This window comes from Phacochoerus africanus, chromosome 5 (genome assembly GCF_016906955.1).
Source record: "Phacochoerus africanus isolate WHEZ1 chromosome 5, ROS_Pafr_v1, whole genome shotgun sequence".
Taxonomy (NCBI): domain Eukaryota; kingdom Metazoa; phylum Chordata; class Mammalia; order Artiodactyla; family Suidae; genus Phacochoerus; species Phacochoerus africanus.
Window position 1 is genome coordinate 4,818,663 of NC_062548.1, and position 16,630 is coordinate 4,835,292.

The following is a 16,630-nucleotide window of genomic DNA, read 5'->3' on the forward strand; positions in this document are numbered from 1 at the left end:
GCCACCCTACCTGAAACCAAGGGTGCTGCGGGGACCAAGCCCACGGGGTTTAGTGAGACAGGCAGGCAGCTGTACAAAAGGGCCTCTGCACAGCTTGCGCTGAGCGTGTGTCACACTCATGGCTAGAGCAAAAGCCTTCGTGGGGAAATATCTTTGGCCCTCCCTGCACAGCATCTGGAGCCCCCTCCATGAAGCTGCCGTCTCTCTTGTCCCAGGCATCTCTGTGGGAAGCCAGGGGCTGGACAGGACAGCCTGCTGGGCTGAGGGCAAGGGGAGCCCAGGGGATCCCCGCGTTAGGAGAGAGCAGGGGTCTTGGTCTTTACAGCAAGGGCCCTGTAAACGGGCTGAGAGAGGTGATGCGGGCCGAAGAGTCTGGCCCACTCCCTCTAAAATCCTGGTTGAGTGCGATCAAGAATAAATCTTTCTTTGAGGTTATTAAAATCACAAGCCGGGAGGCTGCCAGAAAAATCTGGTGAAGGGCTTTTCAGTGGAGCAGCACCTGATGCTTTAGGGGGCTGCACTTTGCATTGTTTGCAAGCTATTTTTACAGCTCAGGATTATAGAAGAGTTGAGTAAGGCAAAGAATTCTGGCCCAGAGAATTGCAGATACGTTGTGTCCTGGTTGTCCTGGTTGTTGCAAGAATTGCTCTGTAGCTATTGGCCAGTTTTGTATCTGTTTGTAAATTCACTTTAGCTTTCCTGACTAGCAGGATGTGTGTGTGGGTGTGTGTGGGTGTGGGGGGTGTGTGTGTGTGTGTCGTTTTCATTCTCTTTTGAGACATTGTAACATCTTACTGGTTCTCTCATTAATTAATGACAACTAAAATCTTTGACACTGTTCACTTTATATTTGGAGGAGAGCCGTGATTTTACCTTTATCACGCGTGAGTTGGGGTCATAGTGTTAGAAACTCAGCTAATGCGACACCTGCCACGAGATAACCCTGATATTTGGGAAAGGCAGTCTTTAATCTCAAGCTTTTCTCGAACAGAGCTTTTTCACTGTTTTCCGTGAGCTGAACCAAGGCGTTTCACTGCTAAAATAGAATCATCTGGGTGTTTTACCACTTAGAAAATGCATGTGGGTTTTTTTCCCATTCATTTTTTGAAAATCTTAGCAAGTAATTGCAGGGAACAAGCATGGTAAGTAATTGCAGGTAACAAGCATACTTACATGAACATTTCGGAATATTTCACCTTTAGTTCTGCTGTTAATTTTTAATAGATGTGAGTGTTTGTCGTTGTGATTTTGCAGCCTACCTTATAAGATTTAAATTTAATTAAAATATAAAAAACACCTTTGTAACTTTTGATTATTAGACTTCTATTAGGCTCAGTCATAAAAAATTTAGAAAGTAGTTAAAGCAGAAAGAATAAAAATAATCCTTGATCCATGATTGGTCCCCCCCCCCCCGCCCCGCCTCCTCCAGGACTTGGCTCCAGTCACTTAACCCCTCTGTCTTCAGGCTCCCTGCTTCCCGCTCCTTCTGCCTCCGACGAGAGTCGTCTCTGCCTTGTCACTGCTCCTTGTTCCATCCACTCCTCTCTGCTGAAGCCCTTCCCACAGGACAGACCCAGCGGTCATGGTGCAGGGCTCGCCTCCCCGGAGTCTCTGCAGCACCTGTTTCCGTCCCGGCTCCGCTCACAACCTGCTGCCTTGGCTCGACCACCGTCTCCTTCCTCATTCCCCCCCCTCAGTCTTTTACCTCTTGGACCGCTTTCTCTGACTCACCCGACTGCATTTGCAGTCCTGCCCTTCAAGGGCGACCCTGGTTCTCTCTCCCCGCAGGCTTCCACCAGCGATGTCTCGGGGCTCGCCCCCCACCCCCACCCCATGCCGCAGCTCCCCAGTGTCTTCCCCGCCAGACCCCAGATTCCCGGGACCACCTGCCTTCCTGACAGCTCCACCTGGACGGCACCCCGGCTTCTGCAGACTCCAAACGTCCAAATAGAACTAACTCATCGCCCTCCCCATGGTTTGACCTTCCGAGTTTCTCATCTAATCCAGTGTCCCTCTCCATTGCTGCAGCCCCGTCCGTCCCTGGCTGGCCCTGCCCTGTTACACAGCCCCGACTCTGGCCTCGCCAGACCCACGGTCCTGGAGTCCCCAGGAAGTTCTTTGCCACCTGCCAAGTGCGGGTCCCCCTGCGCGAGATGCTGCCGAGGCTCCCAGAGCAGGGCCGCAGCCGGCAGGGCAAGAGCCGTGAGTCCCTCATACCTCCTTTGGCCCCACATGTGCTCCTAGCAGCCTGGACACTAGTTTGCAGGCCACTTTCTAACCAGCCTGCCAGCCCTAATTCCTTCCCGCATAGAAAGCCTGGAGATTCCAGGCTCCTTAGCGTGGTGTCCAGCGCCGTTTGTCATCTGACCGCAGTCTGCCTCTCCGGATTTCTCTCCAGCCACTCGTTGCTTTGCTTTCCATGCTTCAGCAACAAGGCTTTGCTCCAGGTCCCCTGAGCACACCGCATACTCAGCAGCTCTGCACCTTTGCTCCACCTGTCTGGGAATTAGCTTCCCGCTCGGCCCTTCTGCCTTCCATCCGCCGCTTGGTAGCGTGTCATCCATGTGGTCCCCCGGTCTCGTCTCTGGGAAGCGCTGTTACCTGTCTCCCCTCCAGGGGGCGCTGTCTTCAGTCTCAGCCTCTGGGAGGTGGTGTTGCCTGTCTCTCCTCTGGGGGCGGGCGCCGTCCGGTCTCCTCCTCCAGGGGGCGCTGCCCGGTCTCCTGCTCCCACTCTCCGGACAGCTGCGCAGAATTCACAGTAGGCGAAGTCGGCCCTCTGAGCGCCAGCCAAGGGAAGGCACCCAAACGAGTTAAAATATCCAGAAGGAAGTTCCTCCTCCACGTGTGCAGAGATACCCCCCTCTTTCCCGTCGGAAGATCTAGGGTTCTGAGCCTTGAGTTCGGGTCTCAGAGTTATTTTACTGTCCCCTCTGCGGTTGCCTTGTCCTAGCTGGCTGCTTTCGGCACTTCCTCTGCTCTGATCCGTCAGTTTCCTTTCCCCCATTTTTCTATCAAGACCTTAGGGTTTTTTCCTGTCATTTGTGCCAAGAAGTTTTTCAGTTTGCCTTTTACCCCTAATTTTTTATGTCTTACTTTCTGACCTACAGAAGTGTTTGGGTTTTAAGTAGTAAATCTATTGATATTTTCCTTCATGACTTCTTTTATTGCTTTTATGTTTGGATATTTCGATGCTGTCACGCATAAGATCCGTATTTTTATATGCTTTCCCCTTCTTTATAAAGCTTTATACTCCAATACCTTGAGCTCTTTAATTCATCTGAAACTTAGCTGTAAGTACGCTGACATAGGACTTTTTAGTTTTTCCAAGTGACGCCATTTTCCTGGCATGATTTAGTGAAGAATCCATTTATTTATGAATTTCCTTTTTCATATAATAAGGGGACCTGTTTATGTAAAATCTGGGGGAATTGTTTTGATCCATCAATTCATCATCTCTTTTTCTGCCAGTTTTATAATATTTTAATTGCTTTAGTCCCAAAATGTGTTTTAATAACTGATAAAGGAGTCCCTCATCTTTTCAGAATTTTTTTGTTCCTGTCACTTGTTTATTCTTCCAGAAAAAATTGGAATTATTTTGTCACGTTTCAAAAATCATCACATTGACTTTTTAATCAAAGTAAGCCTGTGATAAGTTTTATGAGAACTGACTTTGTGGTGATTCTGTCTTTCCATCCAGAAAATAATATGCTTCTCCATTTTTTCAGCTGTTTTTTTTCTATTGCTTCGTGAAGTTTGCAGGCTTGTCCCCATAGTTTTTATACTTTATTTGTTAAAGTTGCCTTAAGACTTAGTCTTACTGCTGCTGTGAACAGGATTTTCTTTCCTTTCCATCTTCTCAATAGTTATTTTGTCTTCTACATAGTACATTGTGAGGGTATAGGAAAGCTGTTGATGTTTAGGCATTCATTATGATTGTTCTAAATATTTTTCAGTTGATCCTTTTCGTTTTCAATGTTGACAATCATTTCTTCAACACAAATTTGTTGTTTCCTTTTTCTTTACATCTTACTGGACTATTCAGATTAATTTTAAAAAGTAATTGGCAGACTCCTTTATCTCTGATCTCAGTGGAATGTCTACTAGAATGTTACTGTTATGTGTGATATAGAGTTTTTGTTGTTTATCGAGATGTAATTGGCATAGAATGAAATGCAGCGATCTTAAGTGAGTTTTGCTGGATGTAGCTCATACAGAGAACATTGTCAACATTTCAGGAAGTTCCTGGAGGTCCCGGTCATGGCGGAAACGAATCTGGCTCGTATCCATGAGGATGCCGGGTCCATCCCTGGCCCCGCTCAGTGGGTTAAGGATCCTGCGTTGCTGTGGCTGTGGGGGTCGGCAGCTGTAGCTCCGATTTGACCCCTAGCCTGGGAACCTCCATATGCCGCAGGTGCAGCCCAGAGAGAGGGAGGAGTTCCCGTCGTGGCGCAGTGATTAACGAATCAGACTAGGAACCATGGGGTTGTGGGTTCGATCCCTGGCCTTGCTTCGTGGGTTAAGGATCCGGCATTGCCGTGAGCTGTGGTGTAGGTCGCAGACGTGGCTTGGATCTGGTGTTGCCGTGGCTGTGGTGTAGGCCGGTGGCTGCAGCTCCAATTCGACCCCTAGCCTGGGACCCTCCATATGCTGCTGGAGTGGCCCTAGAAAAGGCAAAAAGACAAAAAAAAAAGAGAGAGAGAAAGGGAGGGAGGAAGTTCCCGTGTCCGTCCGCTTCCGTCTCCGTAGGTGAGTGGTGCCTGTTTTTGAACTTCATTTAAATGAACTCGGTATTGATTCAAAGCGGCCGTTTCTGACCACATAGTATGATCCTCCCATTCCTGGTTCATGGGGTTTTTTAAACTACATGTAGGGAAATTTCTTCTTTCCAAGCAAGTTATTTTTAAAAAACTAAATATTCTGTTTAGCAAACCCTACGGTTCCCGCAGGAGCGCTCGCCGTGTGCGCAGCTCTGTCCTCAACGCCCCAGGTCCTGCCTCTGGGCCGATTCTGGAGCTGATGCTCTGAGGGACTCGGTCCCCGTCGTGCCCTGAGGTTCCCGAGCCTCCAGCTTAAAATCCATGGGTTTTTCCTTCACTCGGAAAGAAACAGCATCTGCCGTTAACACCGTTCACGTCCTTTCCAAAGACGGGCGAGAACCGTCAGGCTGGGAGGAGTTTCGGCGCCTCTGCCTGTCACACGTGGGGCGTCCACGCAGCAGGCAACTCTGCCACCCAGAGGACGCCTGGCTCTCCCCAGCGACCAGCAGCTTCCTTCTGAAAGCCCCGTCCAGTGTCCCTGGACCACCTGGGAACCCAGAGCTACATGAGCGCTTCCTGAGTCATCCCAGGGGCTGGAACATCTGTCTTCTTGGCGATTCTGGATTTGTTTATTGTTAATGTTCACCACATCATCTAAGTTAATGCACATTTTCATTTTAGGGGGGGTTTTTTTGAGCCACACCTGTGGCATGTCAAGTTCCCAGGGCCAAAGATCAAATCCACTCCACAGCAGCAACCTGAGCCACAGCAGTGACGGTGCTGAGTCCTTGACCACCAGGCCACCAGGGAACTCCTTCAGAAGGTCTTTAAGTCCTTTTAGGAGCAAGTGTCACCTCTCTACACACACACACACACACACACACACACACACACACACACACACACACACACACTCCCAGGGAGACCGAAGGAGTCAGACGCATGTCCTGGGCAACAGAAAGCCCGGAAGTCACCTAGCAATGCCGCCTGAAAGCAGGAACCTGGCGACCCGTGGAGACTGAGCCAGGGTGCCGAGCATGCAGCCCTCGTCCTGGCATGAGGTTTGGAGCCCCTGGGCCTTGCTCGGAAAGCCTGGTTACCCTGAACTGGTGCCTGGATTTCCCAGAAAGAAGGAAGCCAAAGCGGTCTGGGCCCCTGGGCCTGAGAACAGGAAGCCCCTGAGGGCGGCGGCGGCGGCAGGCCCCTCACCCATCAGGCTGACAGGACCTGCTGAGTCCGAGATGAGGTCCAGGGTCCAGGTAGACGGTCCCTCGGTGCCTGGCCTCTCCTGGGGCGGGAACGGCCCGGCCCCCACCGCTTTCTCGGGCAGGGCTTCTGTGTCAGCCGCTGGCCCAAGACTCACTTGTGAAGAACATTCTACGAGGCCCAGCGCTTGAGCCCCCTCCCGGCGCCTTCGGGGGAGGCGAGTAGAGCCACCCCCTCCGCCCTCCTCCCGTCACAGGCGCCTGTGCACGCACAGCCCACAGTGGCCGTGCTCCCGCGTGGCTGTCTCCGCACAACACACGGTGAACACCTGCCTCGCCTTCGCCACTGCTCCTCCAAAGCCAGGCGCTGCTTTGCTCCGCAAAACCCGGCGGCCCGTGCGTGAGGCCCCAGGCGGTTCCACTGCTGCCTTTGGAGCACGTGTCGGGTCTTCCTCGCAGCTCGGAGGACGTGTTGGAGGTTTTCGCTCACTTCTGCTGGGTTTCCGCACGCGGGAGCTCAGGTCGATGGCACTTGTCCCGTGTTAAAATCCACCCCGAGGCCGGCGTCTGTCCCCGTGACTCGCTCATCTGTTAGCTTTCAGGCCGTGGGCTCCCAGGAGGAGGTACAGGGCTGGGGGTGCTGGCCCCTCAGCTCCCGCCCTCCGGGAGGCGGCGGCAGCGGGGGGCAGGGGCGGGGGAAGCCATAGGTCCTCACACCCCCCCGTGGGCCCGCACATGAGCCCCATCCCCAGCCTGTCCCACCACACACCTTCCCGCACAGGTAGGCCCATCGTGATGCAGGGACAGGAGCAAGGGCCCCGGCTACGCGTCCTCCTGAGGCAGGTCAGCTGCTCCCAGCCGGTCCCCTGCCAGCTGGGGGTGGGGTGCTGTCCCCAGCCTGCCCGCTGTGTAGGCCCCCCCCAACCCTCAGGAGTGTCCTCCTGCCCCGAGCTGAGTTCCCTCACATCTGGATTTGTCCAGCGCACCCCCCCCCCCCGCATCCTCTCTGGCCAGCGTCTGCTCAGAAGCAGGTGGCTTCTCCAGGTCAGGGAGCACGCGTCCCCTGGGGCACCGCCCCCTGCCCGGGGCGCATTTGCTGTCTCTCCCACGGCGCAGGAGCCCTGGCACTCAGACGGCCGAGCACAGATCCCACGGTCTGCTCTTGGCGTCCCCCGGCTGAGTTCCCACGGGGAGTTTCATTCCTGCCTAAGTGCTCAGCTCTTTCCTTCTTAACCTTTAAGGCACAACTTGGTGCATTTTAACTCTTCCCCTGCAGGCTCCTCTTGTTTCTCAAGAGCAGAGCAGCAGAGGAAGCTTCCCAGAGGGAGAATATGGAACTGTTTTCACCATCCGCTCCTTGGGGCTCTGTCTCGGGCAGAAAATCCCGGTCCGCCTCCCCCTCCTCCCCGCTCCCCTGCGCAGGGACGGCCTCTGATGAGCCCCCGTCTCTCCCGCCACCCCGAGGGCGTGGGCCCGACCTCTGACCTCAGTCTCAGCTCCCCACCCCTGGCTGCCACAAGCAGGTTGGAGCCATAACATTCGTTCAGAATTGGTTCAATTCACTCCTTTTAGGTAGGAAGACCTCAGAGTCTTATTTCACGAGTGCAGGCTATTCTAAAAATGTTCTATCTGCCAGCTCAAGCTTGAAATTCTAAAGTGCCCCTACAAATTATGTTCCTCTCATTCTTTTAATAATTTTTGAAGATCCAGAATCCTGCAGAAGGATCTCATTTAACCTTTGCAGAACTAGCTGGTACCTGTGCTTCTCTTTGAAAATCCGGATGAGCTGGGGATACCCAGGGCGAGGCTGGACCACAGCTCTGCGTGTGCTCCCATCCAGCCCGGAGTGGGATCAGCCCCGCAGCTCCCCCGAGCGGCCTCCCTCAGTGGAGGGTGAGAGTCCTCACTGCCTGGGCTTTGAAACTCTGTTGACACCGTGACAGTAATCGGGTGGCAGTTTAGGGTAGAGAAGCAAATGTTATTCATCCCACCAAACAGATTTCAACAACTCATGGAGCCCAACACAGAAAGAGTCCCTGAAAAACTAGACGATAATTACACAAAGCCCTTGAAATCATGAGAACAGTTTAAAAAACAACTGTTGGAGGTCCCGTCGTGGCCCAATGGTTAATGAATCCGGTTAGGAACCATGAGGATGCAGGTTCGATCCCTGGCCTCACTCAGTGGGTTAAGGATCCGGCGTTGCCTTGAGCTGTGGTGTAGGTCGCAGACGCGGCTCGGATCCCGCGTTGCTGTGGCTCTGGCGTAGGCCGGTGGCTACAGCTCCAATTAGATCCCTAGCCTGGGAACCTCCATATGCTGCGGGTGTGGCCCTAGAAAAGACAAAAAGACAAATAATAATAATAATAAACAACTGTTGTTTCAACCTATACTTATTTTTTCCTTTTTTTCTCATACTCTTCATTTTCCAAATTTTTGTTATGCGCTTATATCACTCCTTTGTGAGTTTTATATATACAGTTTACCTTTTTGTATTACTTTATGGATGTACAGTTTAATATATATAATTTATATTTATATATGTAAATTTTTTTTTGTCGTTTTAGGGCCGCACCTGCCGCATATGGAGGTTCCCAGGCTAGGGGTCTAATCGGAGCTACAGCTGCTGGCCTACATCACAGCCACAGCCACGTGGGATCCGAGCCACATCTGCGACCTACACCACAGCTCACGGCAACGCCGGATCCTTAACCCACTGAGCGAGGCCAGGGGTCGAACCTGCATCCTCATGGATACGAGTCGGGTTCATTAACCACTGAGTCACAATGAGAACTCCCAGTTTATGTATAATTTATATGTATAATTCTCTTGTATTACTTTATGGGTGTGCAGTTCTCAGTGGATCCAGGTTTTGGATAGTGTGTAACTAGGAGCTCTTGTTAAGAAAAACCATTCGGGATGGAAAGGCACCCTCCAGGGACCTCGGGCAGGAGCGAGAGAGCTTCAGGTCCCTCTGGAGGAACCATGAGGCCCACCAGGAGGGCGTTCGGGGACTGCTGTTTGCAGCCGTGGAGGTCCCAGCCCCCTGCCTTCAACAAAGGCGGCGGGTCCCCAAACACCGAGAGGGTCCAGGGAGCACGTCGGGGGCAGCCCCCCTGCAGAGCCCCAGCACCGGGACAGTCACGCGGTGTGAATTTGGGCTCTCCACATCCAGCGGTGTGGGCTGGGCACGCCCGTGTGACCTCGCTCACACCCCCAACCCCCATCTCTTCTCATGCAGGTGCCCAGGACCCCCAGCGCGGGTCGCACGCCTGCCCCTCCCCTCCCAGTCCGGCCAACCCTTTAACTGACCGGTTTGCAGAATAATCGTGGAGACGGAGGGTCCCCAGGCCCACACACCTAGTTTCTCCTCTCCTGGACGTCGGCGTTAGCGGGGGACATGTGTCACAAGTAATGAGCCCATATCAGCGTGGGATTCTTACCTAAAGGCCGTGCTTTCTCCACATTTCCTTCGTTTTTTGCAGATGTCACTTTCCGTCCCAGGACCCCACCCGGCGCCAACCCCATCACAGCCCGCTGTTGCGTCTCCCTGGGCTCCTCTTGGAGGGCCCTTCCCACTGTGATTTGATGACCCTGGCAGTTTTGAGGAGCCGGGCGGGTACTTTGTAGGGCGTCACTCCGTTGGGGTTGGTCGGGTGGTTTCTATGGTGAGCCTGGAGTTCAGCGGTTTGGCAAGGCGCCAGGAGGCCGGGTGCCCTTCTCGCCCCCCCTCCCCGAGGTGCCTGCCGTCAACACGGGACAGGAGGCCTTGCGAACATTGGAGATGTAACGTCCTCTGCCAGGGCTGCCATCTCCGTGGCCTCGACCTGAGCTCTGGCATGACCCCGTGAGCCCAGAGCACCTGCAGTCAGTGTCTACACAGCCAGCCCGCTGTGGGGATGGGGGGGTCCCTGACGAATGTGACCTTGCAGGGCCCTCGAAGGCGTCAGTCTGAGAGGATACCCCTCTTCTGAATTATCTCTGTGACAAAGCCCTCGTTTTTCTGACTTGAGCACCAGGCAACTACCAGGAGTTGGAAGAACAGGCCGCACTTATCTGAGAGTTTGCATCCAGATGGAAAGATCAGGCCGTAATCTTTGACTCGGTCCCTCCGGCCCCCACTTCTCCTGTGCGACCGAGGACGGTCATATCTGCCACGGGTAACTGTGGGGGCACCGTCATGGTACCAAGTGCGCAGAGGGAGTCCTCGGCGGAGCCTGGGGCGCGGCAGGGCGTGTGTCAGGGGCTCCAAGGTGCCAAGGCTCCAACAGTGAATAAAGTGGGTGTGAATGGCGTTCCCCTCATGGGCGGCTACTTAGACGGGTAGCCTTTACTGTTAACCTCCTTACGGGAAAGGAGCCACAGTGTAGAGACGGCTGCAGGGAAATCAGCCGTGGAATTAGAGTCAGAACCATCATAAATTTGCATCTTAGTTTTCCCCTTAACTTTCTCTGCAACCTGCGGCAAGGTTTGTTTTTGTTGTTTTTTGTTGTTGTTTGGTTGGTTGGGTTTTTTTGTCTTTTTGTCGTTTTAGGGCCACACCTGCGGCACGTGGGGGTTCCCAGGCTAGGGGTCTAATCAGAGCTGCAGCAGCTGGCCAGCACCACAGCCACAGCGAGGCGGGATCCGAGCCCTGTCTGTGACCTACACCACAGCTCACGGCATTGCCGGATCTTTAACCCACTGAGCAAGGCCAGGGATCCAGCCTGCAACCTCATGGTTCCTAATCCGATTCGTTAACCACTGAGCCACGACGGGAACTCCCTGGGGCAAGTTCTTTTAATGAAAGAATGTCCAGTCTCCTTCACGTACAAACATTCAGGGTAGAACATCCGTGAAATCACATTTTTTTCATCTACCAAAAGTACAGTTTAAGACAATTACAGTGCTCAATGCTGGCAATGTTGTGACAAAATAGTCGATTTCTAAGAACTTTTCATTATGGAGTTCCCTGGTGGCCAAGCAGTTAAGGACTTGGCATTGTCACTGCTGCAGTTCAGGTTCGATCCCTGGCCTGGGAATTTCCAAATGCCACCGACACGGCCGAAATAAAAATAAAAATACAGAGGATTCATGTATTCGGTTTCAGTGACCATGAACGTTTTAGCTTATTTGTTTCATCAATTCCCCATTTTTTTTTTTTTTGGCTAGAGTCTTTTAAAGGAAATGCCGGATGTTTTGTCCCCTCGTCATAAAGCGATTCAGTCAGTAACTCGGAAAAGGACGTCATGCCCAGTGACGTCGATGGGCTTTAAGAGCTTCTCCATCGTCTCAGCCCATCCGTCAGAGTCTCTGGCGGCATTTCTTTAAGTCTCTCCACGGTTGATGCGCTTTTGCGTCAGGACCCAAACAAGGTCCCTCTGTTGTGTTGGTGGTTTTGTCTCTTAATCGAGTTCCCGGGTTTTGGCCCCGAGCCCCCTCCTCCCTGCTCTGGCTGCTGCAAAGGCCAGGCCCGTGGCTGTAGCATGTCCCAAGCCCAGGACTGGGCTGTTGGCTTCCTCCTGGTGTCATTTGATGGGTTCCTGCAGCTTCTCTATCACCCAGAGGCATTCGGCTTGTGGTTTCGTGTGTGTTCCGGATCGTGCGGTGTGAGGTCCTCATCCAGATGCTGCGGGTCCCATCCATCATCTCGTGGGGCGCAGGGGCGGGGGGGGCGGTGTCCTGGAGATCCAGCCACTCTGCTCTCAGCGACGGTGGCGGACCGTCCGGAGTCCAGCAGTGACGGCCTGTGGGTTGGGAGGAGCTCTTTAGACTGGCGGACGCTCCATTTGTCCGTCTGTTAAGGGGAGACAGACCAGGAACCAGGACTGCCGTGGTTGCGGGTGTACAGGCACCTGCCGGCTGCAGCCAGGCGCGCAGCCGTCAGGCGCCAGTAACAACGGCGGCTCTTCTGGCAACGAAGGAATCTTCAGTGGAAAGTATTTCCCTCCGTCCGGTTCCTTCAACTGAGAAAATGGCAGCTCCCTTTGTTTTTTGTTTTTATTGGAAAGCGCTTCCAGTACTTTTGTAAAGATTGGAAACCACCAGCTTTTTAACCCACAGACAGAGTGAGGTGTGCTTAGCGCCTCGTGGCTTCCGGGTGGCACTTGATGCCGAAAGATGAGTGACGCCCGTCTGCGGAGCCGAGGTTTGTGCAAAAGCCTGGCGGGGACTAAAGGTCCTTAGGCTTCTGGATCAGAGGAGCAAGAGGCAACCCTGCCAGGAAGGGAGAAAGCTAGTGGAACGCTTATGGGCTGGTTTCCTTTATCAAAAGATTCTGCTACATCCCAGCCCTGAGACGGGCTTCTCGTAGTTAGTCTCTGTGAGGCCTGGGGGGAGACTCCTTTAAAGGGGTTTTGCTTATTGATTGTCAGGATCAGACTTGCTATTTAAATTTTAACACTTCTCAGCAAGCTGCCAATTCCGAAGCTTGTGAATGAGCAAATCCCTCCTAAACCACTTTTTTTTTTTTTTGGTACAAATCAGAGTGCCTGTGAGAAGGATTGGGTTCATTTGTGTTAGTTTTCAGTTTAATCTCTCTTCCTACCAGATCTTCTGGCTTCTCGTGGCAGCGGGAGGGCTGAGCAGAGCCCCAAGGTCCAGAGCGGGTTAATGGGCCCTGTTGTCAAACCACACGAGGCAGCAGCTCCTACGACTTGGGCTAAACACTTTCACGAGCGGTGAACACTGTGGAAGCAACGGGCCCTGGGGCGGGGGAGCGGGGCGGGGAGGGGGGAGTGGGGCGGGGTCTCGGGGAGGCGGGGAGGCATTCCAGGCGGAAGGCAGCATCGGGTGCTCTCTGCCCCTTCAGTCTGCAAGGCATCGTTTGGTCACCGGGTTCGACCACTCTTCCGACTTGGCCTCTTTCTGAAGGTGTGTCCTTCACTCTGTACCTGGCGGAGCAGGTGAGCCGTTGGCTCACAGACCCTGGAGTCTGCAGGAGGGAAGTAGTGGAAGATGAGTTTTACAGAGGGCCGTGCTGGGCAGGGCTTGCATGGGAGCAGATGGCACTCTCGAATCAGAATAACCCAGGAGGAGGTTGGAAGGGGAGGTCTCCAGAGGGGTGGGTGGAGGGAAGCCGAGGAGCGGGGGGCCTGGCGTCACCACCCGTGGGTCCCAGGGGCAAGGGGAGCCGCAGGTGGAGAAAGGAGGTGGGGCCAGGGGCCATCCAGCCAGATGCCCCGACCTTCAGCGCCTCCGCCCACCTGCCATGGTTTCACGCTGGCCAACCTCAGGGCCGTGTTATCCCCGTTAGGGTGGGTCTGAGTTTTGCTATTAAAACGTAATTGTAGGAGTTCCCGTCGTGGCTCAGCGGAAACAAATCTGACTAGCATCCATGAGGACGCAGGTTCGATCCCTGGCCTCTCTCAGTGGGCTAAGGATCCAGCCTTGCTGTGAGCTGTGGTGTAGGTTGCAGATGCGGCTCAGATCCCAAGTTGCTGTGGCTCTGGTGTAGGCCAGTGGCTGTAGCGCTGATTCAGCCCCTAGCATGGGACCCTCCATATGCCCTACAAGAGGAAAAAAAAAAAGAATTTAAAGATTAAAAAAAAGTCATTGTAGTGAAATACACATTCTGTAGAGCTTCCATCCTCGCCACGGTTACACGTCCCGTTCAGTCGCGTAAAGTACTTTCACATCGCGTGCAGCCAGTCTCCAGATTCCTTTTCATCTTGCAAAACAGAAGCTCTGTCTCATTCAGCAATGACTCCCATTCCCCCTGCCCCAGCCCCTGGCAGCCGCTCTCCGCATTCTGGCTCTGCACTTGACTCCTCCGGGCACCTTGCTCACGCGGAATTATACATTACGTGTCCTTTGTGACTGGCTTCGTTCGCGGAGCGTGATGTGCTCAAGGTTCCTCCGTGTTGGCGCAGGTGTCAGAATTCCTTTCCTTCGGGGCTGAGTAGTGTTCCGTTCTATGGGTGGACCACACTGCATCCGTCTGTTCTTCCACCTCTGAATACCTGGGTGGCACCCAGCTTCTGGCTGCTGGGAATGACACTGCCATGAACATGGAGGTACACGTCTCTTTGAGACCCCGCTTTGTGTTCTTTGGGGTGTAGACTTTGAAGCAGAATTGCTGGATCATGCACGAATCCTGTGGCTGGGTTTGGGGGAACCACACCACTTTCCGTCCCCACCAGTGTTGCACCAGCTTGCAGCCTTGCCACCACCTCGCAGCCCGTGATGCTCTGCGTTTTGGTAGTAGGCATCCTAACGGGGAGGGGGGGGCGAGGTGGATGTGACCCCACCCCCAAAAAAAGTAGGAACAAAATTGAACCCCTGTAAGTGGAAGAACTCAAAGTCAGCTTCGGTCTCTTTTTGCTACCCTGCATCAGCCACTTTCAGAATGAAAACTTTTTCCACCCAAGCTTGACGTAGCAGGGCCCTCGATCCCACCAACCCAGGCCAGTTAGGCTGAAACCAGGGGAGCTCCTTTCATCTTCCATGTTTATCAAGCGGCTCTTTCCTGGGAGGGAGCCTGCCTAGAAAGCCAGATCACCACAAGCCAACTGATGCTTCCAGAAGGTTCTCGGACCTCAAAAGTAGAAGGAGAAATTGGCAAGAGTTTTCCATAGTTAACTGGCGGTGCCCACATTGCATTTTTAAACCCAGAGAGAAGGGATCTCGTCACCACGGAACACCCACATCACCGAGAAGCACAAGCCAGGAGCGTGGAACGCCCGGCTGGTGGGGACACTGCCTTCCCAGAAAGCCGTTTGTGGAAGCAGCTTTGTTTGAAATGATTAAAGAGATTGAGGCTTCACAGCGCAACTGGCTCTGGGCTTCGGGGCAGGGGGACTTTCTGTGGAAGATTCTGGCAAACGGGCCGCGGCTCAGCGGGGGACATCTCTCTCTGGGGGTCACTGCGAATCGCCTTGCAGGGTCTCACTTCACTGTGCAGCAGATCGGGGTCAACCTCTTCACCCTCAAGACCCCGAGTGCATTTTGTTCTGTTTCTTTCTGGTTTGGGGGCCACACCTGTTGCATGTGGAAGTTCCCAGGCTAGGGGTCCATTAGAGCCTGGTCTGGGATCTACGCTGCAGCTCATGGCAACGCCGGATCCTTTAACCCACTGAGCAAAGCCAGGGTTTGAATTCGCGTCCTCATGCACACTAGTCGGGTTCTTAACCTGCGGAGCCATGACGGGAACTCCCTGGGCGCATTTCTGATGAGCCCCAGGTGCAGACTGGTGAGCCCTCCCAGTCAGGCCTCTAGGTTTGCACAGAGGTGGCTGTGACTCTGCGTGTTGGGGGTGGGGAGGCAGCCACGGGCACCGTCTGCGGTCTGAGCTGCGCCTAGGCCGATGCCAGCGTGGAGATGGCAGGTCATCTCTTTCTGGTCATCTCCAACTGGGAGAAGGGGAGTTAGCGCCACTTCCAAGGAACTCAAGAGGGGCAGTCGGGTGTCCCCAAGAGCCTCCCCCACCCCCCACGTGTCACTTCACCAGTAACTTCTACGTGCAGCTCAGGATCATAGCAGTTCCGGGGGGCGGGGTGGAGGAGGGTGCTCGTTCAACCCAGGGCATCTCCTCCTGAAATCGGGCCAAAGACATGTTTGAACCCTGCAAAGGTGGGAGCCAGGCAGAGCCTCGTGGAGCCTTGCTGGGGCGCGAGCCCACGGGGCTGGCAGCGTCACTCCTGCACACCTGCCGGAAGACTGGGAGGAAAGCGATTGTAAACTCGCCGTGCGTCTCATGATGCGCGACTCTCCAGCCAGAGCCGCTGCGGGCGCGGCGCCGTGATGGGCCCCCGCACCGACGAGGTGCAGAACGCACAGCCCATCTGCCTTTATCATGCTCGTTTCCTCTTTTGTTAAAATGTTAATGAATATGGCTTTTATTTATCATCTGGTGACACGTGCAGCGTCCTTTTCTGGGAGACGGATATGCAGTCTGCCTGGCCCTGTGAGCCGACGGAGACCTTGTTCCCGCGGAACGCAGGAGGGAGGAATATTTCTGGTTTGCTTCAAACGGCCCCATGCAGGCTGAGCAAACGGTCCTTGTCCTTGCTGACAACAGCATGGGGGGACCGGGAGGCACGCTGCCCTCGGTGGGAGGCCCAAGTTCAAAGCAAGGCTCACTGGGACCACGCGTCTGGCTTTGCCCCGTGTTCCGCAGGGCGAACTGCTCCCTCTGCCTGGCAAGCAGACGAGCTGGCTTGTGGAAATGCGTGTCGCATTCAGTTCTCATTCAGACGTGCTCGTTTTGTTCCTCCTTTCAGACTCTCCGTGGAAAGTGCATCTGTCAAACGTAGGCCCTGAGATGACAAGCGTCGCCGTGCGCGGCCTGACCCCGGCGCGCACCTATCAATTCCGGGTGTGCGCCGTCAACCAAGTGGGCAGGGGCCAGTACAGCGCGGAGACCAGCAGGTGTGTGGGCGCGCATCCCTCGGGGCGGGTGACCAGGGGCAGAACGGGGGCCCGGCATTCGGTGGGGGGAGCTGACGGAGGGATCAGCCTCCAGCCCTGGGTGATCCCGGGGGTGACGTGAGCAGGACGAACAGCGGCAGAGGCAGCACATGGCGTGCCAGGCTTGGAGGGACTGCCGGGGTCCAGGGTGCCGCCCTCTGTACCCGTGAAGTGAAGAGCCTGTGGTGTCGCCTTGTCCTTTGGGTACCCTGACCACCAGCGGGATGGGAGCTGACCCGTAACCACCTGGCAGGGTGTCAGAGGGAAGCCACTGCCTCCCCT

General features: G+C 54.3%; 1 protein-coding gene across 2 annotated transcripts in view; it reads left to right on the top strand.

The window, feature by feature from the left end:
• SDK1 (sidekick cell adhesion molecule 1) overlaps positions 1-16,630 on the top strand; it is a 518,297-nt gene that overhangs the window by 317,850 nt on the left and 183,817 nt on the right. For both annotated transcript variants that reach the window (XM_047779450.1, XM_047779449.1), the window contains exon 14: positions 16,162-16,309. In XM_047779450.1, coding sequence (XP_047635406.1) covers positions 16,162-16,309 — 148 coding nt within the window. The remainder of the gene's footprint in view (positions 1-16,161; positions 16,310-16,630) is intronic.